The 26382-nt window shown below is 40.5% G+C and overlaps 1 protein-coding gene across 10 annotated transcripts in view; it reads right to left on the reverse strand.

The window, feature by feature from the left end:
* msi2b (musashi RNA-binding protein 2b) overlaps positions 1 to 26382 on the reverse strand; it is a 456405-nt gene that overhangs the window by 84045 nt on the left and 345978 nt on the right. For all 10 annotated transcript variants that reach the window (XM_060944042.1, XM_060944039.1, XM_060944040.1 and 7 more), the window contains exons 9-10: positions 26194 to 26308; positions 2576 to 2650 (exon numbers count right to left, since the gene is read on the reverse strand). In XM_060944042.1, the coding sequence (XP_060800025.1) occupies positions 2576 to 2650; positions 26194 to 26308 (190 nt within the window). The remainder of the gene's footprint in view (positions 1 to 2575; positions 2651 to 26193; positions 26309 to 26382) is intronic.

Consider the following 26382-nt stretch of genomic DNA (forward strand, 5'->3'; position numbering starts at 1 on the left):
GGGAAATATCCCTTTTTTTCAAACCTCAAAGTTGACAGGTATGATGTAAACATCAAAATGGCGTTCGTCTTACAGGCCAACGCTGCTGGCATGTTCCTGATTGTTAATGCACGCCATCCAAAACAATTCAAACGAGGACCAAACGAGTTACTTTGATACAATGGCACAGAACTTCGACATCGGTACCGATTTGGTAGAGAATCTCTCCATTATATATATTTGATTTGTTGCAAGAAGATTTGGAACACCCAACGTGAAGAAGCCATGCATTGTCCGTTGAGGAGCAGATGCTCACTGCCCTTAGATTTTATGCAAGCGGCAGTTTTTTCCAAGTCATCGGCGATACAATGGGCATCGAGAAAGGAACTGTTAGTGGAGTGGTTAATGAAGTGACAAATGTCCTTGTGTCCAAGTCCAGTCAGTACATTACATGGCCTTGTGACGACATACAGGTGCGGCAAATTAAGGAAGGGTTTTACCTTTCCGGCGGTTTTCCAAACGTCCTTGGCTGTATAGATGGTACCCATATCCGAACCCAAGCTCCGACAGTTGATGAGCCAGCCTTCGTTAACAGGAAAGGATACCACAGCATTAATGTTCGAGCAGTGTGTGATCATGAAGGTATTTCATATTAGTAGATGAGAGTAACTCCCCTTTGAATATTCTTCTAATTTTCTTCGTCCGGAGAAAAGTTCTCGTTTCTCTTCTTTCATTTCTTCATGGAAGAACAGTCAAGTGAAGCAGACGTAAAATCGGCCATCTTGTCACAGAGGTGGGCGTGGCATTGTGGGATTGGTTTTGACACGGTATGACATCATAACCAGTTGGTAAGAGCTAAACCAATTGGTTTGCTAACGGTTTGGTTAAATTAGCTTCAAGAAACGATTTTTTAATGGCTGGTTAACTAACAGCAGGTTAAAATTTTAACGGATGGTTACAGGTTAACCTGCCATTAAAATAACCATGCTTTGAACAACCAGACCCTGGTCTGTAACTGTTGTTGTAATGTGTATATGGGATACAGGCTATTATATCATGCTTTTAATTCACTGTTTAGAGTTGTTGAAGAAATAATATAATGCCAATTGTTTTGTTCATTCAATATAAAGAAAATGTGTCCATGGTTTGAAGGATAAACTGACCAAGCACTCATCTGCTCTGTTCACACCTCACTCACAAGTAAATGTTGTTTATAATTGTATCCAGATAAAACTGAGTCACAGGTTATGATGTTATCTCCTCCAATATCCTCCATGTGAAAAAAAAAAAAAACCCTCAGGACTGTAAAGAGATGATCAGAGATGTCCAGAAGCGTCGGCGACCGGAGGTTTTGTCCACCTACACAGACGGTCTGCACCGGCTACTCAATCCCACAAAAAAAAAACAACAAAATTTGCCTTTCAATGTTCAAGCGATTTATATCGTCTCCACTGCCCATAATTTACTGCAAATCCAATTAGTCCACCACAAAATTGTCTTCAATTCGGGTCATGACCTGAAGCAACGCCATATTTGTTGATCGATTCTTGCGCTCTGATTGGCTGAGCCGGACCACATGACCATGCCGTAGCATATGTAGTTATGTTACAGAGCCAGGCAGCATACAGTACTACAGAGAGTAACTGAGAAAGCCAAGTACACATACATCTGGAGGGAAATTTCATACATATTTTGCAAGTATTTTACAGGGAAATGATTTGTAATTTATTAGCTGAGAATGCACCAGAAGCCACCAGAAGGCATGTAAATTTCAAAATTTTCTGGGGGGGCATGCCCCCATACCCCTCTCGCATTAGCACGCCTTTGGCATGTCGTAGCAGCTTTGCCACCGCAAATTCCCAAGCCACCTACTACTCTTTTTTTTAAGCCAGCTACTTCAGATTTTCTGGAGAACCCTGGATGATACTACTGAATACTTAATGTTGTCATATTTATATATTTAACATTTGCCTCAGATTTTACTTTCGAGTGTATTTACGGTCAAACATTCAGAATTGTGTGTAACTGAGATTTTTCAGCAAACTCACCCTGCATGTACATGTCACTGCAAGCTCATTACTGTCCCAGTAGGATGTAAGTGTGTAACGACACCTAGGCCTGGATAACAATAGGCACAATTTCACCAAGTCTGTGTCTCAAGCTATCTATCGAGGAGGGGTTCTTTTCTTAAGGAAATTCATTACACGCGTAATAAAGTTACTTCACATCACCTCAACTCAGCCTCCATTGCTACAAAAATTTGCCGAGATTAGTTAATACAAATTAAGAAAATACCTTCTACTAAATATAGTACCGGCGTGCTTTGCATATGATTAGAGTTTTATCTGACCTGCATCAAGAAAAGATACAGTCAGTGTGTGTGTGTGTTTTAAATCTGAACATACATGTTTTATAGTTTTATAGGATTCCAATCGGAGCTGGGGTCTGCGTGTATCTTTATGTATATGTTCAACGTGGGGCTCTGCAGGGGACAAAAGTGAGTGGGTGTGTGTGTTTACTGGCCAGCAGGGAAGCCATTACTAGATAGCAGCAGGAGAGAGAAGCTACATACAGGGCTTAACAAGATGGAACTTACCAGGGAATTGGTAGCTGTAGCTTGGGGCGAAGCCAGTGTATCCACGGCCATACGTCGCTACAATGTTTGGGTAACCTGAAGAGACAGAAGAAAAATCAAGTACTGTGAAAAACCATCTCGGCCTCCCAATGAACTACTATTACACTGTACAGAAATCCAAGCAAGCACACCCATACACACACACAAAATACAATTGCATCTGTTCATCCACCCATACACACACATTCACACTTTCTGATTCCCCCCTCCACAAACACCTTCCAAATAGGTGCGAGATAACAGATTAGCAAGATGGGGAAGCACACTCCGAGGTAATGAGCAGTGTAAGTATCATAAGAAGTGATAGCTGTTTTCTTCCCTGGAGCTCATCCTCTTCCCTGTGGCGGTGAAAGCGGACATATTCGCTGCTGTCACCTCTCTCTCTCTCTCTCTCCCCCACCCAACTCTGCTGTCATTGATCGATAACCTTTCTTTTATAGCCTGGGCTAATCGATCATGAAGGACACGACAGTGCGAAACAATGGCAAGCTGATAGCTGTGCCAGGACATCACGGATTAGAGTCTCCCCGAACCACAGAGCCTCAGCCGCTTGCACGCTAATACCGGATGAGAATGGCAGGAATATGATCGAGCGATTGCAAAAGTCATTCCAAAGTGGAGTGAAAGACAGAGCTAGCATGCTGGAGCTCTAGTCCGGAATTTACTCGCAATCTGTTTTACCCGCTGTTTGCTGAGGCAGAACTTTTAAATGAAGGCGATTTGGTGAGCTACTTAGCTTCCCAGCGGCTCATTTTCTGAAATACATCGTTGACTTCTCCATGGCGAAAAAAAAAAAAAAGAAGCAAATCAGCAGTATTTGCTTGCCTATCTCTGTTGGAGTGCCTCGGTGGTGCTGTTAAAACAAAACTGGGATGAGACCCAATGCACATGCTCAGGCTGTCTCCCTGCCAACACTGAGGAGTGGCTACTGCTTAAGCTTCCATTCAAAACCGAGGTCCATGGAGTCATTGTTCTTATTCTGCCACATTGCCTTATTACAGCAAATGCCCAGACACTAATTATCTGGCCAGTCTTCAATCACAGCACATAACAGTTTATGTGAATAAATGTGGCAACCATATGCAGTCATCACACTGAAATCACTGTAGATTTAAGATCTCATAAGAAACTTTCGTACAAATTTCATTTTCTTTCTTTATGCTGAAGATCTGTCTAGACCCCACTGTTACAAAAAGACCTGACAAACCTCAGTGATATAAGTACAACAGTAAGCACAGGCTTGTTCTTCGTTCTGGTTTTGTGCAGTGAAAACGTATCACAGATGAATGTAGTTTGACAGAGATGACGTTGACCAGTAGGAAATGCTCAGTGAAGAAACTGACCCTGTCTTTTAGAGTTTAGCATTTGAGCAGAGGCTTAGAAGAAGTTGCTTTGACAGACTTCTTGATCTTTGCTCTGTGTATCTGAATGGGATCTTGATGGCTGTCAGTGTTACGTTGCATACCAGTCAAAATGCCTTGAACTAACACAATGCTGTGTAAGGAACCACCTCACTTGGCCACATCTTTTCAGCATGTAGTAGTTCAGTGTTCAATTTACTACTCAATCCCCAAACACAGCATTCATCAGTTACTAACCATATACACTCTAGCGCAAAACTATTACCCAGACCAAGCCCTGAACCATGCCCGCATTTTGGGGAGTGGTGGAAGAGTCAGCTTTTCCCTTCACAATTACTTTTCACATGTTACTTTCTTACTTCTACTCAAACAGTGTTTTAGGTTAATATGTTCCAAGCAGGGCGGCACGGTGGTGTAGTGGTTAGCGCTGTCACCTCACAGCAAGAAGGTCCGGGTTCGAGCCCCGTGGCCGGCGAGGGCCTTTCTGTGCGGAGTTTGCATGTTCTCCCCGTGTCCGCGTGGGTTTCCTCCGGGTGCTCCGGTTTCCCCCACAGTCCAAAGACATGCAGGTTAGGTTAACTGGTGACTCTAAATTGACCGTAGGTGTGAATGTGAGTGTGAATGGTTGTCTGTGTCTATGTGTCAGCCCTGTGATGACCTGGCGACTTGTCCAGGGTGTACCCCGCCTTTCGCCCGTAGTCAGCTGGGATAGGCTCCAGCTTGCCTGCGACCCTGTAGAACAGGATAAAGCGGCTACAGATAATGAGATGAGATGAGATGAGATATTCCAAGCAAGTCTGGCTAAATTACTTCAGTTCAGTACTGCTGATGTTACGTACTCAAACAAGGGGATGATTAGTAAACAGGAGTGAGAGGTGAAATCTTATGTTTGTTGTCTGTTCAAACAAAATGGCAGCACCTCGACTGAAACTAGAACGTGTTGCCATGCCTCATCTGAGGAAGCTTATACAGAATCACATAATCTATTAGGAAATATTTATTCCTGTATTTCAAGTGGTTTGAATGTACGAGCTTGATTAAACCACTTATCTGACTCCAGGTTCCAATCTGTTCTCTATTATGAATAAATTCACTGGGAAACCCATGACCTAAAGGCTACAGAAGCAGCTTTGGGACCAAAAGATTGCCGGTTTGATTCCCTGGACCAACAGGAATGGCTGAAGTGTGTTTGACTGAGCAAGGCACCTAACCCCCAACTGCTCCCCGCTGCTGTGGGTATGTCAAGGTCCTGTTGTACGTCGCTCTGGATAAGAGTGTCTGCTAAACGTCTGTAATGTAATATTATGATTTAAATTTGGATGGGCAACTTAAAACATTGACACAAGTTAATCTAAGTCCCTCAGGATTCTGTATAAACAGCTCCACTGTGTGCTGATGTGAAAGAGAAACGCAGATCTGAAACACAGAAATAAAACTATACTACTACATTTTTAACATGAATCCATCAGTTTAAAAATGTCAAACACATTAAAAAAATAAAGATTTAATAAACGACTTCACGCTTCACGTTCAATAAAATATTTAGGAGCCGCTTGCTATAAGAGGAACAACACTTCCACTTTGCGATGTGAAATGTGATTAAATGGATAGATTCACTCTGACCAGCACTTTCTGTGTTAAGTACATTTGAGGAGCTGCCACATGTATCCTGAAGCACGCTTTTGGAGCGCCGTTTGTCCACATCCTTAGAAATTAACGTTATGCATCTGAGTGATAGATTACCAGTTTAAGTAGTGGGGGCTATACTGCATCATGTGACCCTGTATCTCCAACTGACGAAACAAAATAGTACTGTGCCTTGAATTGTATACTTATGTACTATCCTAGATGGTTATTGAGGATTAACACTAACTGGTTTTCTTATTACAATTAATGTTTGATTTCTGAAAACCTTTTAAGTAGTTTTCAAACCTAGCAAAGTACTGTATATATAACACAGGGGACATGCTGTGGCAAAGTGTTTTTCTTACCCTGACAAAAAAGAAGTTTATTCAAGTGTGCTTCTAGTATACTTCTTTTAAACTAAAACTAACAGAGTATGCTGTCAGTTTACTTTTTATTTACTTATCAGAGATATACTTAATAAAGTTATATATAAGTATACTTGGCTTATACTGAAAAGTATATCGAAAAGTCTAAGTATATTAAGCTTATACTTAAACTTTTGATCAAGATATATTTAACAAAAGCGTAATAAAGTATTAAAATATTTGTGCCTTACGTTTAAGTCTACTTGCCCTGTAGTTGTGCTTATCCTTTTGATAGTAGCCCATAAAATACTTCTTTTCACACATATTGGCTTCTTTGTGATATACAGCAGCATGTTTTAAATCCCATCTTTTAAACCTACATGTATCATAAGTTTGTGGTCAGCTCAAAACACTTAAGTTGTCTCATGGTAGTGTGTATGAGGTAAGGGTTAGGGCTAGAAAACTAATAGTATACCTAGAAGGGTAATTGCAGTAAACTTCAAAACTAAAAAGTGGACTAGATGTATATAGCCAGTAACTAATAGTATATTTCCAATATGCTATAAAGTCTACTTTAGTAAACTAAAAAGTGGACTAGAAGTGTGTAATGAGTAAACCAATAGTATATTTCCAGTATACTACACTGTAACAAATAATTTGTTGCTTTAACTTAAAAAACTTAGCACCCAGGCTGCCTTAAAATTTTGAGTTCATTGAAATTCATATCACAAGTTAAACTGTTCGTCTTATTGTTTTAACTTACTATATTAATTTCAATGAACTCAAAATTTTAAGGCAGCCTAGGTACTAACTTTTTTAAGTTAAAATAACATTTTTTACAGTGTACAAAGTATACTTTAGTAAACTAAAAAGTGGACTAGAAGTATAAAACAAGTAAAATCATAGTATATTTCTAGTATACTATGAAGTATGCTTTTGTAAACTACATAGTGGACTACAAGTATAGAACTAGTAAACTAAGTTTACTTGTGGTATACTTGCAGTACAAAATAAAAAATACTAGTTGTATATTCAGAGTTTACTTCTCTTAGACTTAAAGTATACTTTTTATAAACTAAAAGTGGGTCAATTTAGTCCCAATAAGTATTAGATTAGTTTACTTACAAGTATACTGTAAGTACATTGATATCAGTATACTTGGTACACAAAAGTATACTTAAGGAAATATACTTTTAACTTTACTTAAGTATACTTAATAAAATGAACTTGAAGTATACTTATTTTTGATAAGGGTATTTATGAAATAAGCTCTGTCATTGTGACTTGGGGACAGACTGGGCCTTTCAAAGTGGACTGTTCCCTTCCCAGTCACAAGAGTACAGTTACAAAAGTACATGCTTCTTACTTCAAATCTTGCTTCATTTGTTATGGTACCACCTCACAATTAACATATGACTGCCCACAGCAATCTGAATCAAGAAGATGGAGCCTTGCCAACTCTGTTGGAGTCGACTGAAAAAAAAAATCAAACCTTATATTGGATATTGTAATAAATTTCTCCTTTTGGACTGAACCTTAAGTTCACCTCGCATGACCAGTCAAAGCCCTCAGGTAACATTAGCCAGTCAGCTAATGTACTTTCCAAGGTGCTACCTTAGATAAAACACATAGTTTGACATACCTGTACATAGTTTGCTAGGCTATATCATCTGAATTGATCATAGTATTTGGAGTAATAAGCAACTCACTGTTGTGTGATTTTGATAAATTTGTTAGCCACCATGCACTGAGATGAGCTCTGTAAGCACTACCTTGCATAACGCAAGGTGCACAAGGTAGCTTACCGTATGTTTAGGATGTGATAAGGCACACATCTACTGTATGTAAATATTACATGTATATACACCATGATTGAGTCCTCATGATCCGTGAACCACTCTTTCACAATTTAAGCCCTAATTTTATGCCCATGCCATCAGGGAAGAAAAAAATCCATTGATGGGATTACTTGGTCAATCAGGTTGTCAGCTGACTTCATTTTATTGCCACATAACTTTGCTGTCTTGACCTGACCAACCCCAGATCATAACACTGCCTCCAGAGGCCTGTACAGCGGCCACTATGCATGATGGATGCATTGCTTCATGAGCTTCCTTTCTTACCTTGATGCACCCATCGCTCTGGAATAGGGTAAATCTGGACTCATTATACCACATGACCTTTATCCATTGCTCCAGAGTCCAATCTTTAGGCTCCCCAGCAAATTGAAGCCTTTTCTCCTGATTAGTCTCACTAACAAGTGGCTTTCTTATGGCCATACAGCTGTTTAGTCCCAATCCTGAGAGTTCTCATTATATTGTGCATGTGGAAATGTTCTTATTTTCACTATTAAACATAGCTGTGAGTTCTACTGTTGATCTTTTATGATTCGACTTCACTGAGCATTCAGGTGATCTCCACTTGTGGTCAGTTCACCACTTACCTTTCCAGGTTTTGGACATTTCTTAACCCAATTCCAGTCATTTCAGCAATCTCCTTAGTTGTTTTCTTTGCTTGACGCAGGCCAATAATTTGACCCTTCTGAAACACAGTGACATCTTTTCCATGACCATGAGATACATCTTCCTCCATGGTTGTTTAAGAAATGAGAAGCTACTCACTGCATCAGTTTGGGTTAAAAGAATTCTTGCCAGCTGAAACATTAATCGCTGCAGTAATTATCCAATCAAAAACTCTTAGCTCTTACGTATTTGCTTATTTATATCCACATGGCAACTTTTTTTTTTTGGTCAGGCAGCGTAGTTTCAGGGATATTTGTTTCATTTGTACACAAGCATCTGGATGTCATAATAAAACCAATAGCAATACAATTATGTGTGTGTGGCTGAATTTAAAAATTTTAGCCAATCTGGTTGAAGCTATTTACGTACTGATCCATTAATTTCACAGTTGCAAAATCAGGCTGTCTTATCCTATAGGGTCTTCATACCATGCTAAAATCGCTTGAGAAAAAGAACCAAGGAATTTAAAATAATTGAAATGTGGATGGCATTTGCCGAGAAACAAGGTTTTTTTTTTTCTCTCTACAATGTATAAATATGTAACCTTGAGCCTTGGTCTTGTCCTTTCTTGTTTAAAGTTAATATAGAAATGAAGAAATAGAAATAATTACTGTAACGGATAACTAATTAAAATGTAAAATAAAAAATTTAAATAACTAAACTGAATGTATTTAATTGCTCATTATGACATTTATTAAATTATTTCTGCATTTAATTATTTATTTTATTTTCATGACCTCGGTACATGAAATAATTAAATCTGTCAGCATCATCCATCAAAACCAGTGAGCAGAATCTACCATCAGACTGGATCAACTCGATGGCAATCATGACCACTCAATGTCAGCATCATCAGTCTCAGCTCGAGCAGTTTGAGGCATTAAAGCCTGATTTAAGACTGAATTATGCATCTAAACAAACAGGATTCTGATGTCTCAGAGCTTTGGAAAGGCACTTCAGATGGGATGAAGCATGGCAGTTCAGAAACGTCACTCTTTGAAACCAGAGCTTTCAAACTGCCAGATCCCCTCCTCAGCGACTGCCCTGTAGAGACATGTGACGGAATGGTGGGGGTTGGATACTGGCAGGAGCTCTGACTGTGTCTGACAACGTCTCCTCCTGAAACAAGTTTATCACCAACTTTGTTGGTAATAGTGAATCATAATGAATCAACTATTAAACTGAATCAGAGTGAATCAGTTTAACAGCCAAGTGGAAATGTATTTCTTTTACATCAAGTACAGTGGATATAAAAAGTGTACACACCCCGTTAAAATGATAGGTTTTTCTGATGTAGAAAAAAATGGGACCACGATAAATCATTTAAAAACTTTTCCCACCTTTAATGTGACCTATAGCCTGTACAATTCAGTTGAAAAACAAACAAATCTGTTAGGGGTACAAACATAAGAAATAAAAAACATACAATAAGCTGGTTGCATAAGTGTGCACACCCTTAAACTAATACTTTGTTGAAGCACCTTTTGATTTAATTATAGCATTCAGTCTTTTTGGGTTCACACCTGCCATCAATTAAAATGACTCTGATTAACCCCAAATAAAATTCAGACATTTACTCAGTTGCATCCTCCAGCAAAAGCCAGGGTTCGCAGAGAGCTTACAAAGTGTCAAAGGGATCTCATTGTTGAAAGGTATCATCAGGAGAAAGGTACAAAACATTTCCACGGCATTAGATATACCATGGAGCACAGTGAAGACAGTCATCAAGAAGTGGAGAAAATATGGGACAACAGTGACATTACCAAGAACTGGACGTCCCTCCAAAACTGATGAAAAGACAAGATGAAAACTGGCCAGGGAGGCTGCCAAGAGGCCTACAGCGACACTGAAGGAGCTGCAGGAATTTCTGGCAAGTGCTGGTTGTGTACCCGTACTACAACCCCGATTCCAAAAAAGTTGGGACAAAGTACAAATTGTAAATAAAAACGGAATGCAATAATTTACAAATCTCAAAAACTGATATTGTATTCACAATAGAACATAGACAACATATCAAATGTCGAAAGTGAGACATCTTGAAATTTCATGCCAAATATTGGCTCATTTGAAATTTCATGACAGCAACACATCTCAAAAAAGTTGGGACAGGGGCAATAAGAGGCTGGAAAAGTTAAAGGTACAAAAAAGGAACAGCTGGAGGACCAAATTGCAACTCATTAGGTCAATTGGCAATAGGTCATTAACATGACTGGGTATAAAAAGAGCATCTTGGAGTGGCAGCGGCTCTCAGAAGTAAAGATGGGAAGAGGATCACCAATCCCCCCAATTCTGCGCCGACAAATAGTGGAGCAATATCAGAAAGGAGTTCGACAGTGGGCGGCACGGTGGTGTAGTGGTTAGCGCTGTCGCCTCACAGCAAGAAGGTCCTGGGTTCGAGCCCCGGGGCCGGCAAGGACCTTTCTGTGTGGAGTTTGCATGTTCTCCCCGTGTCCGCGTGGGTTTCCTCCGGGTGCTCCGGTTTCCCCCACAGTCCAAAAGACATGCAGGTTAGGTTAACTGGTGACTCTAAATTGACCGTAGGTGTGAATGTGAGTGTGAATGGTTGTCTGTGTCTATGTGTCAGCCCTGTGATGACCTGGCGACTTGTCCAGGGTGTACCCCGCCTTTCGCCCATAGTCAGCTGGGATAGGCTCCAGCTTGCCTGCGACCCTGTAGAAGGATAAAGCGGCTTGAGATAATGAGATGAGATGAGTTCGACAGTGTAAAATTGCAAAGAGTTTGAACATATCATCATCTACAGTGCATAATATCATCAAAAGATTCAGAGAATCTGGAAGAATCTCTGTGCGTAAGGGTCAAGGCCGGAAAACGATACCGGGTGCCTGTGATCTTCGGGTCCTTAGACGGCACTGCATCACATACAGGCATGCTTCTGTATTGGAAATCACAAAATGGGCTCAGGAATATTTCCAGAGAACATTATCCGTGAACACAATTCACCGTGCCATCCGCCGTTGCCAGCTAAAACTCTATAGTTCAAAGAAGAAGCCGTATCTAAACATGATCCAGAAGCGCAGATGTCTTCTCTGGGCCAAGGCTCATTTAAAATGGACTGTGGCAAAGTGGAAAACTGTTCTGTGGTCAGACGAATCAAAATTTGAAGTTCTTTATGGAAATCAGGGACACCGTGTCATTCGGACTAAAGAGGAGAAGGACGACCCAAGTTGTTATCAGCGCTCAGTTCAGAAGCCTGCATCTCTGATGGTATGGGGTTGCATTAGTGCATGTGGCATGGGCAGCTTACACATCTGGAAAGACACCATCAATGCTGAAAGGTATATCCAGGTTCTAGAGCAACATATGCTCCCATCCAGACGACGTCTCTTTCAGGGAAGACCTTGCATTTTCCAACATGACAATGCCAAACCACATACTGCATCAATTACAGCATCATAGCTGCGTAGAAGAAGGGTCCGGGTACTGAACTGGCCAGCCTGCAGTCCAGATCTTCCACCCATAGAAAACATTTGGCGCATCATAAAACGGAAGATATGACAAAAAAGACCTAAGACAGTTGAGCAACTAGAATCCTACATTAGACAAGAATGGGTTACCCGTAACATTCCTATCCCTAAACTTGAGCAACTTGTCTCCTCAGTCCCCAGACGTTTACAGACTGTTGTAAAGAGAAAAGGGGATGTCTCACAGTGGTAAACATGGCCTTGTCCCAACTTTTTTGAGATGTGTTGTCATGAAATTTAAAATCACCTAATTTTTCTCTTTAAATGATGCATTTTCTCAGTTTAAACATTTGATATGTCATCTATGTTCTTATTCTGAATAAAAATATGGAATTTGGAAACTTCCACATCATTGCATCCCGTTTTTATTTACAATTTATACTTTGTCCCAACTTTTTTGGAATCGGGGTTGTACATGTGACAACAATTGCCGGTATTCTCCATATGACTGGACTATGAGGTAGGGTCAAAGAAAAACATCCAGGCCCGCCTAAATTTTGCAAAAAAAATACATCAATTCTCCCAGAAGCATGTGGAAAAATGTGTTATGGTCTGATGAAACCAAGGTTGAATGTTTTGGCCACAATTCCAAAAGGTATGTTTGGCGTAAAAACAACACTCTGCATCGCCAAAAGAACACCATACCCACGGTGAAGCATGGTGGTGGCAGCATCATGTTTTGGGGGTGTTTTTCTTCAGCTGGAACAGGGGCTTTAGTCAAGGTGGAGGGAATTATAAACAGTTCTAAATACCAGTGAATTTTGGCCCAAAACCTTCAGGTGTCTGCTAGAAAGCTGAAGATGAAGAGGAATTTCATCTTTCAGCACGACAGTGACCCCAAAAAAGTTTTGGAATGGCCCAGCCAGAGCCCAGACCTAAATTCAATTGAAAATCTGTGGGGTGACCTGAAGAGGGCTGTGCACAAGAGATGCCCTTGCAATCTGACAGATTTTGAGCGCTTTTGCAAGGAAGAGTGGGCAAATATTGCTAAGTCTAGATGTGGCAGGCTGATAGACTCCGACCCAAAAAGACTGAATGCTGTAATTAAATCAAAATATGCTTCAACAAAGTATTAGTTTAAGGGTGTGCACACTTATGCAACCAGCTTATTGTACATTTTTTACTTTTTATGTTTTTCCCCAAAACAGATTTGTTTGTATTTCAATTGAATTCTACAGGTTATAGGTCACATTAAATTATACACAGCCATCGTGGGGTGTATCAGGGACGGCAGAGAGGAGGAGTATAGGAGCCTGGTGAGGGACTTTGCCGTCTGGTTCAACAGGAACCATCTGCAGCTCAACACCTCGAAAACCAAAGAGCTGGTCACTGACTTTGGGAGGTCCAGACTAAGGTCACGACCAGTTCTGATTGAGGGAGTTGAGGTGGAGGCTGTGGATTCCTACAAGTACCTCGGGCTGTGGCTGGACAGCAAGCTGGACTGGACTTGCAACACCAACCACTTGGACAGGAAGGGACAGAGCAGGCTATACTTCCTGAGGAGGCTGCGGTCCTTTAACATCTGCAGGAAACTCCTGTGGATGTTCTATCAGTCCATGGTCGCCAGTGTCCTGTTTTACACCATGGTGTGCTGGGGGGCAGCACATCCAAGAAGGACACATCCAGGCTGGACAAACTGATCAGGCGGGCCGGCTCTGTGGTCGGCATGAAGCTGGACTCTCTGGTGACGGTGGCAGAGAAGAGGTCTATGGACAAACTACTGAACATCATGGATGATGCCAGTCACCCTCTGCACACCATCATCAGCAACCAGAGGAGCCTGTTCAGTGACAGAATGCTCCTTCCCAAGTGCAGGACTAACAGACTTAAAACTCCTTTGTCCCTCACGCCATCAGACTGTACAACTCCTCTCTGGGGGGGAGGAGGGGTAACAGGAGGACAGAGGACGGGAAGGAGCAGTAGCCTAGCCTGACAAAAAGCAATACTGGACAATGTGCAATATAAATGTGCAATATAATGTGCAATACCTCTCCTGCTGGACTTTCTTTTTCTTTCTTCTTTTCCCATATCTTATTCTTTTTATATTTGTATATGTAAATACTTAATTTATTTTATCTAGAAGTTTTCTCTATTTTCTATTCTCTGTTTATCTGTAATGATGCTGCTGGAATTTTAATTTCCCTGAACCCTCCCAAAGGGTTCAATAAAGTTCTATCTAATCTAATCTAATCTAATCTAAAGGTGGGAAAAGTTTTGAAATTATTTATCGTGGTCTCTTTTTTTTTACATCAGAAAAACCGATCATTTTAACAGGGTGTGTACACTTTTATATCCACTGTAAGCTTATAACTTACTGACTGAGTAAAAGAAATGAACATTGTTCCATTTTCTTAACACGTTAACACACGTTTCTGAACTGATGGATGAACATAGAAAATAATATGAAGTCTGTTATCTCCACTATTCCCCCATTAAAATAGTTTTTAATAACTGTTGGTCAGTTGGGGCTTCTATTTATTTTACATTTTAATAAATAATGAAATATTATTGAATTAAATAATATTTAATTATTTATACACAGCGTACATAATATCCAATTAAAATTTAAATGACTTCTTCATACAATTTATTTATTTTATATTGGCACCCATAGCCAAAACTGAAATAAATAAGGTGTTTGGAAGTATAATTTAGAGTCTTTCTAAAGTGCTGGGAAAACTTATTAAATGTTCACTATCAAAATATTTAGAATGCAAAATTTTTTGGAACCCAAATCTTTTAGTGTTTACTTTCTTATGTAAGGCTGGTATTATTCAGACCTTGACCCAGAGTACGCAGTAGATAAATCAGTGTGTGGACCTTCTGGTTTACATTGCCACTGTCACCTTTACATTTGCTGTTTTCTGGTAGTTGTATCATTTGTTTACAGAGATCTGTCCTTTCTCCTGTGTGAATAAAGCTGTGCTGTGTACTCTCCCTCTAAAGAGGAATCAGATGCCCTAGATAAATATACATGACATGGGCTTTTCCTGTGATATTTAAAGAGCTTACTATCAATGTAGTGTGTCAAGTCTGTATTGACAGTGGGGATTAATGTGGTGTCTGGCAGAACATCAGCAAAGAGAGGGTCTGAAGCGAACCCACACCATACTACAGCTGCTACACAGTGCAAATGGAATCTTTTACCGAAACAATAACTTTGTCTACTTTGAGAAATCATCATTGATCAACACTAGACACTGACTGTATTAACGGAATCTATTCCACTGCATCTGCATTCTATTAATAATATCAAACATTTTTTGTACTTATATTAGTGAAGGATTATGTACTCTTCAAAGGAATTGGCATCCTTGATTAAAATTAGTAAAAATAAAGATAAAAATAAATAACATAAGCAACAAACGTTATTTCCAGCTTACACGTAATGGACAAATTTTTTACAAGCATGAAAAGTTTTCTTTTAAGATGTGCCAGTTTTTGGACTTATCAACACCACTGAAATTCATTTTTGGTAAAGTCTTCTGGGCTTTGGTAAAGCACGAAGCCTTTTCGTGTAATGTCTACCACACTTAGAGATGCTTGTAGAGAGATCTTCCTGTATGCAGAACATTTTAACCTCCTTTATATTCAACTCCTATGTTCACACCAAATGCAGCGAGAGTGTCAAAACAACCAAAAGTCATTCACTTTCTATGTGAGCCAGTGTCTCTCGGTGGCAAGATTGATGGTGGCGTGTCTTGGGCGGTGGGGGCATCAGAATAAAGTTGCAGTCCAGGCAAGTTTATGGCAGTTCGGCAGCAACCAATGGGAATTTAGAATTACTCCGCTCTAAAGAATCGTAGAGAACACAGTCGTGTAAATTTTGGTTCCATTCAAACCATTCCTGAGTAGCCTAACTTGGAGGAAAAAATGATAATTGTGGTGGCGGGCTTCCCCATTAGTTATGATTTGTTTGTGTTTGCATCCATGGACATAAATTTAAAAGAAGAAGCATGGACCAAGGTGTCAGAAACTGTAGGTGTTTCAAGTGAGCTGGTGACGTGCATAATACATTTTGTGAAAATAGGAGGGAACTGCATGCTAACTAACATCACAGCATGCAAGAAAGTGTTTGCTATTTACTTGCCTGGAGGATGCTCTCGATCCCTACTACGAGACGAGAGGTGCATGTTGGATATGTTAAAATGATAGCAGTCACTTTCGTGGTTTTTTTTTCTTTTTTGCAACAAGGCAAAAAGAAAAGTAAAAACAAAAAGCCTACCTGGTCTCCCTAATGTAACTGTTAACCATTTTTAAATTATTTTATGATTTTAATTATTTAAATTGTTTTTTAAATTATTTTTATTAAGATATAACATATCGGGTGACGTGTTTACTCTGCAGCCCTTTTAAATAAAGTTTGGAAGATGAAGCATTCTGAAAGACCTTGTAGCTGCTTACAGTGTCTTGCAAAAGTATTCATCCCCCTTGGTGTTTGTCCTGTTTTGTCGCATTACAAGCTGGAATTAAAATGGATTTTTGGAGGGTTAGAACCATTTGATTTACACAACATGCCTACCACTTTAAAGGTGCAAATTGATTTTTTTTTTTATTGTGACACAAACAATAATTCCGATGAAAAAAAAAAATAGAAATCTGGAGTGTGCATAGGTATTCACCCCCTTTCATATGAAACCCCTTAATAAGAGCTGCTCCAACCAATTCACTTCATAAGTCACATCATTAGTTGATTAAGATCCACCTGTGTGCAATCAAAGTGTCTCATGATCTGTCACATGATGTCTGTATAAATCACCCTGTTCTGGAAGGACCCTGACTCTGCAACACTACTAAGCAAGCAACATGAAAACCAAGGAGCCTCCAAACAGGTCAGAGACAAAGTTGTGGAGAAGTATAGATCAGGGTTGGGTTATAAAAAAATATCCCAAACTTTGAATATCCCAGGGAGCACCATTAAATCCATTATAGCAAAATGGAAAGAATATGGCACCACTACAAATCTGAAAAGAGAAGGCTGCCCACCAAAACTCACAGACCGGGCAAGGAGGGCATTAATCAGAGATGCAACAAGGACACCAAAGACAACACTGAAGGAACTGCAAAGATCCACAGCGGAGATTAGAGTATCTGTCCAGAGGACCACTTTAAGTCGTACACTCCACAGAGCAGGGCTTTATGGAAGAGTGGTCAGAAAAAAAGTCACTGCTTAAGAAAACACGTTCGGAGTTTGCCCAACAGCATGTGGCAGACTCCCCAAACACATGGAAATGTCATAGGCACATAGTCAAATGAGACTAAACTTGGTCTTTTTGGCCATCATGGGAAACGCCATGTGTGGCACAAACCCAACACCCTGAGAACACCATTCCTACAGTGAAGCATGGTGGTGGCAGCATCATACTGTGGGGATATTTTTCATCTGCAGGGACAGGAAAGCTGGTCAGGATTGAAGGAAAGATGGATGGCACTAAATACAGGGCAATTCTACAGGAAAACCTGTTTGAATCAGCCAGAGGTTTGAGAGCCCTAAACATACTGCTAAAGCTACACTGGAGTGGTTTAAAGGGAAACATCTAAATGTCTTGGAATGGCCTAATCAAAGTCCAGACCTCAATCCAATTGAGAATCTGTGGCATAATTTGAAGATTGCTGTACACCAACGCAACCCATCTAACTTGAAGGAGTTGGAACAGTTTTGCCTTGAGGAATGGGCAAAAATCCCAGTGGCTTGATGTGCTAAGCTAATTGAGACATACCCCAAGAGACTTACAGCTGTAATTGCAGCAAAAGGTGCCTCTACAAAGTATTGACTTTGAGGGGTGAATACCTATGGACACTCAGATTTCCATTTTTTCATCTTAATTATCGTTTGTCACAAAAAAAACAAAAATGTTCACGTTTAAAGTGGTAGGCACGTTGTGTAAATCAAACTTGTGCTCCAAAAATCCATTTTAATTCCAGCTTGTAATATGACAAAATAGGACAAACATGGCGGGGGATGAATAAATTTGTAAGACACTTTATTTCATCTACATCGCAGAGTGTCCATGAACGTACCAGCATCATTGGCAGAGCAGCCAGAAAGAATTTTGATGCTTTCGCCATGTTTGGTGTGAATGTAGGGTTAGGTTTGTGCATGTTGACTTTCCTCTTCAACTCAGTTTTTGTTCTCGTTTACCTCCATCACAATCCTCCTCACTGTGTGTGGGGCAGTATGCTCATGTGCTCATGCTTTCAACCCTTCCACACATCAGAAACTTTGTTTACTCTGTATTTAATGGTAGTTTTAACTGTTTGTCTATTTTATATTCATTAACTGACTTAGGCAGGCCAAAAACCATTTGTCTCTTTAGTGCTGAAAATTCTTTGGATTTTCCCGATGCTGATGCACGACAAGGAGATTTTATATGTGTCCATCCTTATATTTATACCCCAGGGAAACTGGTCAAATATAACAACAGAATTTCTGAAGAGTAAGAGAAATTTAAGTGCTTACGGTAAACGTTTTTGAGAGAAAATGCTATCATTTAGATAAGAAGTTCTACTGATAATATTTTTGTTAGAGGAAAAGTAAGTTGAGTTCCCTTTAGCTGAGTGGGGAAAAATGTAATCATTGTGTATAATAAACATTCCTGGAGGGTCCCAATAATTCTGAAGTTAACTATATAAGTGTTTTTAGGTTTCTTTTTCTTTATATCGATCGGTTTAGGGCCTGGAAGCAACACAGTAGTAGATAAACTTTTACATTTATATTCCACTGGAAATGCAGTTCATCCTCTGATTCAGCTTCCTGTGTCAATCTTTAACTCATCTGTTACTAACAGGCAAGCACGTAGCCCATGTGTTTCTGTCATACTCTCACTGAGGGGGACAAGACTGAGTCAGCGGCATAGGAAGAGAGAATGAGAGGCCAGGGACATGAAGAAGACTCATTAAGCCTTGTCACTGAAGCGGTGGGCACCCTCCGTCTCCTGGCAACACGATAAGTAAAGGCTGTCACCTAATCTGGCCCACTGGCGTCGGCCTCACCCTCTTATTTGCGTTATTAATATGCATGCTAATGCGCCCATTTTATGGCTCAACAGTTTGGATTCACTTTAAAATCAATTATCCATCTGGTAAAGCCGCACTTTGCACGGGCTGAGATGTGTATTAATTTCAGCAAACATACATGAGGCTTAACACAATAAAGATAAATGGCTCGATTAGGTGTGGTAAACATGAGCGCTCCGAGTGCAGCTCTAATGAGATTTTGGCACATAAGGAATTACAGTTCCTTGAATAATGAGCCTTGTTGATTTTTGTATGCAAATTACCAAAAGGAATGTTTCGCTGTCCTGCTTTTCCAATTTCATTTAGATAAGAGTGTGCTGCAAGCGAATGAACTCACAGACTCTTAACTCACTCTCTTCCTCAGTGCGTCTCCCACTTCATTCATTTCATCTCCTTCGTTTATTCTGTTTGTTCAACATTGGCCCACTGATCTGTTATAACTTCTAATAAGGTCAAGGAATGCTCTTTGCTGAGAATTTCATCAACTTCAAATGGAGTTAGCTTGAAGTGCCATGTCAATGAAGCAAGAAACCTGAGTCTGAGTGTGGAGTCTGACAAAGAATTTGAACTGATAATGACAGCAGTCCTGAGCTAAATTCCAAAACCCAGCCAAGATTTCTGAAATAGCCAACTTTGTCGAACCAAACTTCCAGAGGGGGTAGCTGGACCTGATCCAGCTTCTCCTATAGGCCTACCTCTAACTCCTAACCCCTTAACCCTAAGACTTAGGTATTTGACATGCGAGTTTATGTGTGCATGCAGAAGTAGTGGCAACATGAATGGCATTGTTCATACACTCGCCTACTTACCTTATGTATATCTGGGGTAAAGTGGCATCCACTAAATAACATCCATCCATCCATCCATCCATCCATCCATCCATCCATCCATCATCTGTAACCGCTTATCCTACACAGGGTCGCAGGCAAGCTGGAGCCTATCCCAGCTGACTATGGGCGAGAGGCAGGGTACACCTTGGACATGTCACCAGATCATCGCAGGGCTCACTAAATAACACACCACAGCCAAAACACACCTATCCATCAGGTTTCCAAGTCGGACTGGAAAACGTTTACCAATTTCATGCGCTGTCTCGCTGATATGTTCCACTGTCATCATGATTGCTCTCACCAAATCAAAGAGAGCTGCTTCTCAAATCAAAAACAATAACCTTACATTCAGAGGTATTTACAAAGCTAGAAGGTCTAGACATATGCAAAACAGACCTTCCAGTAAGTTTGGAGGCTACATGCCTACTGTGGTATCATACGACTGGTTTTCAGCAGTTCAGATCACAACTCCATGCTCCTATGTCCTGTTTACAAACAGAAGTTGAAAATCACACCCACAACAATGAAAACGGTGTGATACTGGACAGACGACTCCATTCTACAGTTGCAGAGTGGGCTAGAAATCATGGACTGGAGTGTATTCAAGACCACAGATCTGGATATCTATTCAGATCACATCACTGGATACAGTGACAGGCTGGTGGAGGAAAGCATTCTCACCAAGTCTGTTGATTTCCAAACAGCAAACCACGGATGAATCCAGACATCTGTAATAATCTAGGGGAATGGAGGACCGAATTCAAATCAGGGGACTCTAATGTCTACAAAAAGGCCAAGTACAACCTCAGAAAAGCCATCAAAATTTCAAAACAAACTGGAATCACAGTACAGGGGCTCAGACACCAGATGCATGTGGCAAAGACTGAAGAACATCAACTACAAGAGAAGCTCAGGAGGAGTCATCAACACAGACCCGTCCCTACCAGATGAGCTGAACTTGTTTTATGCTTGCTTTGAAAGGGAGAACTCTGAATCAACCATCAAAATGGCCATCCATCCAGAGGTCTACATACTGCAAGTGTCTGAGTCCAAGATCCGTAGAGCTTGCGTGAAAATCCCAGGAAACCAGCAGTTTCTGAAATACTCAAACCAGTCCACCTGGTACCAACACCCATGGCACAGTGAAAGTCACAGAGATCACAAATTTTCCCATTCTGATATTTGAAGTGAACATTAACTGAAACTCTTGATTTGTATCTGCATGATTTTATACATTGTGCTGCTGTCAAGGGATTGGCTGATTAGATAACCGCATAAAACAGGAGGTATATGGGTGTGCCTAATAAAGTGGCCAGTGAGTGTACGAAGTTAGAATTTGATGCCTGCAGTACACTCAAAAAAAGTTGGAACAGAGGCATTATTACCATTGTGTTACATCACCTTTCCTTTTAGTAACACTTTTTAATCGTATGGGATCTGAGGATACTAATTGTTGCAGTTTTGCAATTGTAATTTTTGTCCATTCTTGTTTGGTACAAGACTTCAGCTGCTCAACAGTCCGTGGTCGCCGTTGTCTAATTCTCCTCTTCATGGTGCCACATACATTCTCAATAGGAGACAGATCTGGACTGGCAGCAGGCCAGTCAAGCACACACACTCCATGTCAATGAAACCACGCTGGTGTACCCTGTGCAGAATGAGGCTGAAGCGTGGACTTTCTGGGAAGAGATGTCGCCTTGATGGCAACATATGTCTCTAAAATCCCAATACACACCTCCACGTCAGTGGTACCTTCACAGACATGCAAATCACCCATGCCGTGATCACTGATGCTGGCTTTTGCCCCTTTCTCTGATAACAAACTGGATTTTCGTGTTCAGCTATGGCACAGAGAACTCGACATCCAGTTTTCCCAAAAGCAAGCTGAAATGTGGATTCATCTGACCACAGCACACATTTCCACTATCTTTCGGTCCATCTGAGATGAGTTCAGGCCCAGAGGATTTGGCGGACCTTCTATACAGAATTGATGAATGGCTTCCTCCTTGCGTAATACAGTTTCAGGTTGCATTTCTGGATGCAGCAGCAGACTGTGTTAAGTGACAACAGTTTTCTGAGGTACTCCCGAGTCCATGTGGCTATATTTGTCACATTAGCATGATGGTTTCTCAGGCAGTGCTGCCTGAGGAGTCGAAGTTCACACACATTCAATAGTGATTTCCAACCTTACCCTCTACGCACTAAAATGGCTCCGAATCTTCCCTGAATCTTTTCACTAGATTATGTACTGTGCATTTTGAAAGACCTAAATTCTCTGCAATCTTGCGTTGAGAAATGTTCTTTTTGAATTGACTAACAATTCTCTCGTGAATTTTGGCACAAAGGGTTGAGTCACGATCCATCCTTGGTTGCAAAGACTGAGCCTTTGGTGCTGCTCCTTTTATACCCAATCATGATACCCTCACCTGTTGCCAGCTAACCTGCTTATTATGGAATCTTCCAGAAATGGTGTAACTTGAATATCCTATAAAGTTTTCAGTCTTATTTTGCCCTCTGTCCCAACTTTTTTTGAGTGTGTTGCACGTATCAAATTCTAACTTCATTTATATTTACAAAATACAACTAAGTTGGTGAGGAAAACTCTTGAAAATCTTTTCTTTGTACTTTGGTCAGTTAAATAAAGGTTCACGTTAGCAAATCACAGATTTTTGTTTGTATTTCATTTTGGAAAATATCCAAACTTTTCTGGAAATAGGGTTTGTATGTTTCGAGGTGATACTATGGGAGGGAGTGTTGAGTAAGTACTCCATTGTACTTGTTACATATAGCAATAAAGGAGTCTTGAATCTTGAATCTACATGATGGGTTTTTAAAATTCACCCAACCCCAAATGGAAAACCAGTTAGTGTTAGTTCTTATGCATATACTGAAGTATGTACATGTTGTTATTTACATTGGTTTTGCAAGATGCAGACGTTGAGGACATGCAAAATCAGTGCTTCAAATGCTCACAGTATATGTGCACCAACTTGCGTACTTGTAGTTAAAAGCAAGTATAATCCAAACTTAACCCTTAAACATGAGATGCTTTACAACACAGAACAACAAATAAACTTATCCAGCCTGAAAAACACTGAGCTCTCTTCACGCCCTGGACTACTAGTTTGACTCCATCTGTTCTGGATCAGGTCTGACTCCAACCCCAGGATGTTTTGTTCTACAGTGAGAGGTACTTGGGATTTCCCCACAATGAGAAGATGGAGAAACATGATGGAGTCACCTCAATTGTGCTCATATGTATTTAAAAAAAACCAAAAAAACCCCAACAACTTTTGCCATCTCCTCATGTCAGAGATGGACAAACACTGAACGATCAACCAAATGAAACATTTAACATCATTTTTCTTCATTGAGCTCTGAAGCAGCAAGCTTTGCCCTATTGGGTGTGAGTTGTGGGCCTGGTGCAGTTGTCCAGAGCGCCACTTTCTGAATATCAATAACATATTTCACACTGGCCTGGGCGAGGATGCTTCATCAAGTCAAATTACGGGCAGGACGACCTCTCCTCCTGCAGCTTCCCCATTAGCTACTGTTCGCATTCTGCACCAGGCATCAAACGATTTATTTGCTTCAGTTACTTTCAGCAGCCGATCAATCTCATAGTCATTATCTCTTGTCACTGGAACTGTTTGGGGGAAGAGATGCCGGGAGGAAGGGACTGGGGGTTCTGATATCTGCAGCTGCATGTTCTGTCCTCGGAACAAATGTCAAATTTGCAGGAAAAGACCACAGACGGATTTAGAGGATGTCATGATGGTGGCTGTGTGTGAGACAGGTTTGAGAGTGAGCAGAGGGGGGGGGACATTTCCACATTGTTCCTGAGTGAGGCGCCTATCACAAATGCTGAGAGATTGCCACTGGCAAGACAATGGTGGAGATGGCAGCCGTGTGTGGTCGCATTAACTGGAAAGCAGTGCCAGCATGAGTGTGCCAGTTGTGCTGCTGTCTCTGAGAAGAACATATTGAAGGCTACTGCCTTTTACTGTCCACTTCTTTTTAACACAGTGATGTGTCAGTTTCTTCTTCAAATGTAAAGTCATGAACTTCTGTCCATCAAACTTTCCCGTTTCAGCTGGATTAATGGAACACTGTCGATGTACATTATATTTTCCAGCACAATGAAATATCGATCCATCGCCTATATGGCAGTGACAAGTAAATGCTATTTGTATATATTATACACCCACGGCACTCTCAAAAAATATACATCCTGTTCACTAAAGTGCAAACATTATATAATGTCCTCTCAAAGGTCCAATTATGTACTTAAATCAAGTTCTGCTGCAGTTCCATTTCCCTATTGAAAGAAACGACACCCACCTCAGTGACAAACTCAAACTCCCATTACAGTAGCTTGTTCTATAAATAATATAGTTACAGAGAAAATGAGAAATGCATGACTCAAAACACACAACGTCAAGTAAAATCTCAGAAGTTGAGCGAAAATGCTACTCTAAACTGCTGAAAAGCTTTTTACCTCCAACTGTATGAAATTATTCAAAATATGTTTTTATTATGTTGATGTTATTTACATGCAAGCCTCATGAACAATACTAAAGTATTTGGATATAATCCATCATGAAGCTCCTACAGCAAGACTTTTCTAATAAATCCTACTTTAAAATGTTAATACATTCTTACAAAGTATGATGATAATCTTTTTTTCTTTTTTTTTTTAGCTTTTATCATTCCTAGTGTAAGAGTGGATAAGCATAAGCCATCTTTTTCTTACAAATCTCCAGACTCATGGAAAATATTGCTGAACCACCGTGTATCTCTGACTGAATTTAAATTACTTCTGAATGCTAATCTGTCAGATACCTGCACAGATTTTTAAGATTATTTACTACACTGTCAGTGTGTTTGTACTGATAACTCTATCTGCTGTCTAAATGTGTTTGCCATTCAATATTATACGCCAAGGTTCGGTTTCATCTCGTACTCACCGGCTTCCTACCAGGTGTTCTTTGCGAAAGAGATTTTAGCACCCCGTGACATAAAAGCACATGAAAGCTAAATCAATAAAATAAATAATCTGTTTAAATTAAAGCCATTACAGTGTAACAAATGTGAAGTAAACATGATGGGATTGCAATGTTGGTCATGTTAGAAGATGGTACAGTAGGTTACTTTTTAACCAGGTCCATCAGGCTTTACATTCAAAAAATGTAATAAAAAGACATAAAATAGCCATGGTATCTTCAACCCTGGTTACATTACAGCTCGAGACGGGTTTGCGAATACTTGGCAATGAAAAATTGATAGCACCGCCACCAATCGTATGATGCACGGCAAATGTTCTCCGGGCTTCATGAGTTGTATTTTGGTGTGGCTCCGCCTCGTGAGTGGCCAAAAACGTCGCAAAGAATTTCAATGCATGCATTGAAATTTGGTAGCGATGTTTTCATCAGCAAACTAAGCAGCGAATACGCACAGATGGGTTTGGGAATACGTCCCAAAGCTTGGGGAACCTTTGTCGAGCCTCTTGAGATGTATTTGTCTCGAATCCATGTCTCCGATGCTCACGGGAGCCTCATCAACACAGCGGCTCGGCATTGCCTAACCTTCGGCGAGACTTAAAAAGTGCATTTACATTCGGGGATCCTTCGGAGCACGTTGTGTGCGCTCTTGGGACCCAGGCATTATGAGAAACACCTGATGCTGATTTGAGCGCATGTATATAAAGGATGCTGTTTTCACAGAGACTTTGCGAAGTATTCTGTCAGGTGTGTGAAGGTACACGGATGCAAGAGCAGGAAGAATGTTTATTAGCAGGTGTGATCTTTACAAAAATAAAACGTGAGGCAAGGTCCGAGTAACAAAATCCAAACGAAACGAAAGCAGATTCATAAAGCAGAGTATTTAACCAGTCAATAAACATGGTTAGAAACAAATGTGACTGTGATAATGATGATACTTCACAAAGACTCTGTGAAAACAGTGTCTGTATCTGTGCGTGCTGATTGAGCTGAAATCAGTATCAGGCGTTTCCCATAACGACTGGGTCCTGAGAGCGCACACAACACGCTCTGTCAGTCAGCGTGGCTGCTCGAGCTGCACCAGGCTCAAGTGTGCGAAGGCGTGACAGTCTGCTGTGTGACCACAACTTTTAGCTCACCTGTACATCGCCACCAAAACGCCTCATTTTCATCGATAACCCGTTGCAAAGCATCACGAGCTGTAGTGTGACCATAGCTTTAGAAAAGCATATTGTGACATTATTTATCACAGTACCAAAGTTATATCATCATATCTTCTAGCCCTTGTTGTGTGGAAATAGGAAGTGTCAGTATGTGACAAGTAAGTGAGACAAACACTGCATTACGATTGGTAGTATTCTGTGAAATGTTCTTACTCAGCATTCCCATTCCGAGCATGAAGGCATCCATGGTGTAGGGTAGACCCCTGGCTCGCCCTCGTGTCCCTGGGGGAAACATCACCTCCTTGGGTTGAGCCTTCTTACATTCTACCTGTGGATACAGAACACAGCAAATATCAGGCCTCTGCTCTTCTACTGTGAGGATGACACAGAACACAGGAATTT

The sequence above is a fragment of the Neoarius graeffei genome, chromosome 17 (genome assembly GCF_027579695.1).
Source record: "Neoarius graeffei isolate fNeoGra1 chromosome 17, fNeoGra1.pri, whole genome shotgun sequence".
Taxonomy (NCBI): Eukaryota; Metazoa; Chordata; class Actinopteri; order Siluriformes; family Ariidae; genus Neoarius; species Neoarius graeffei.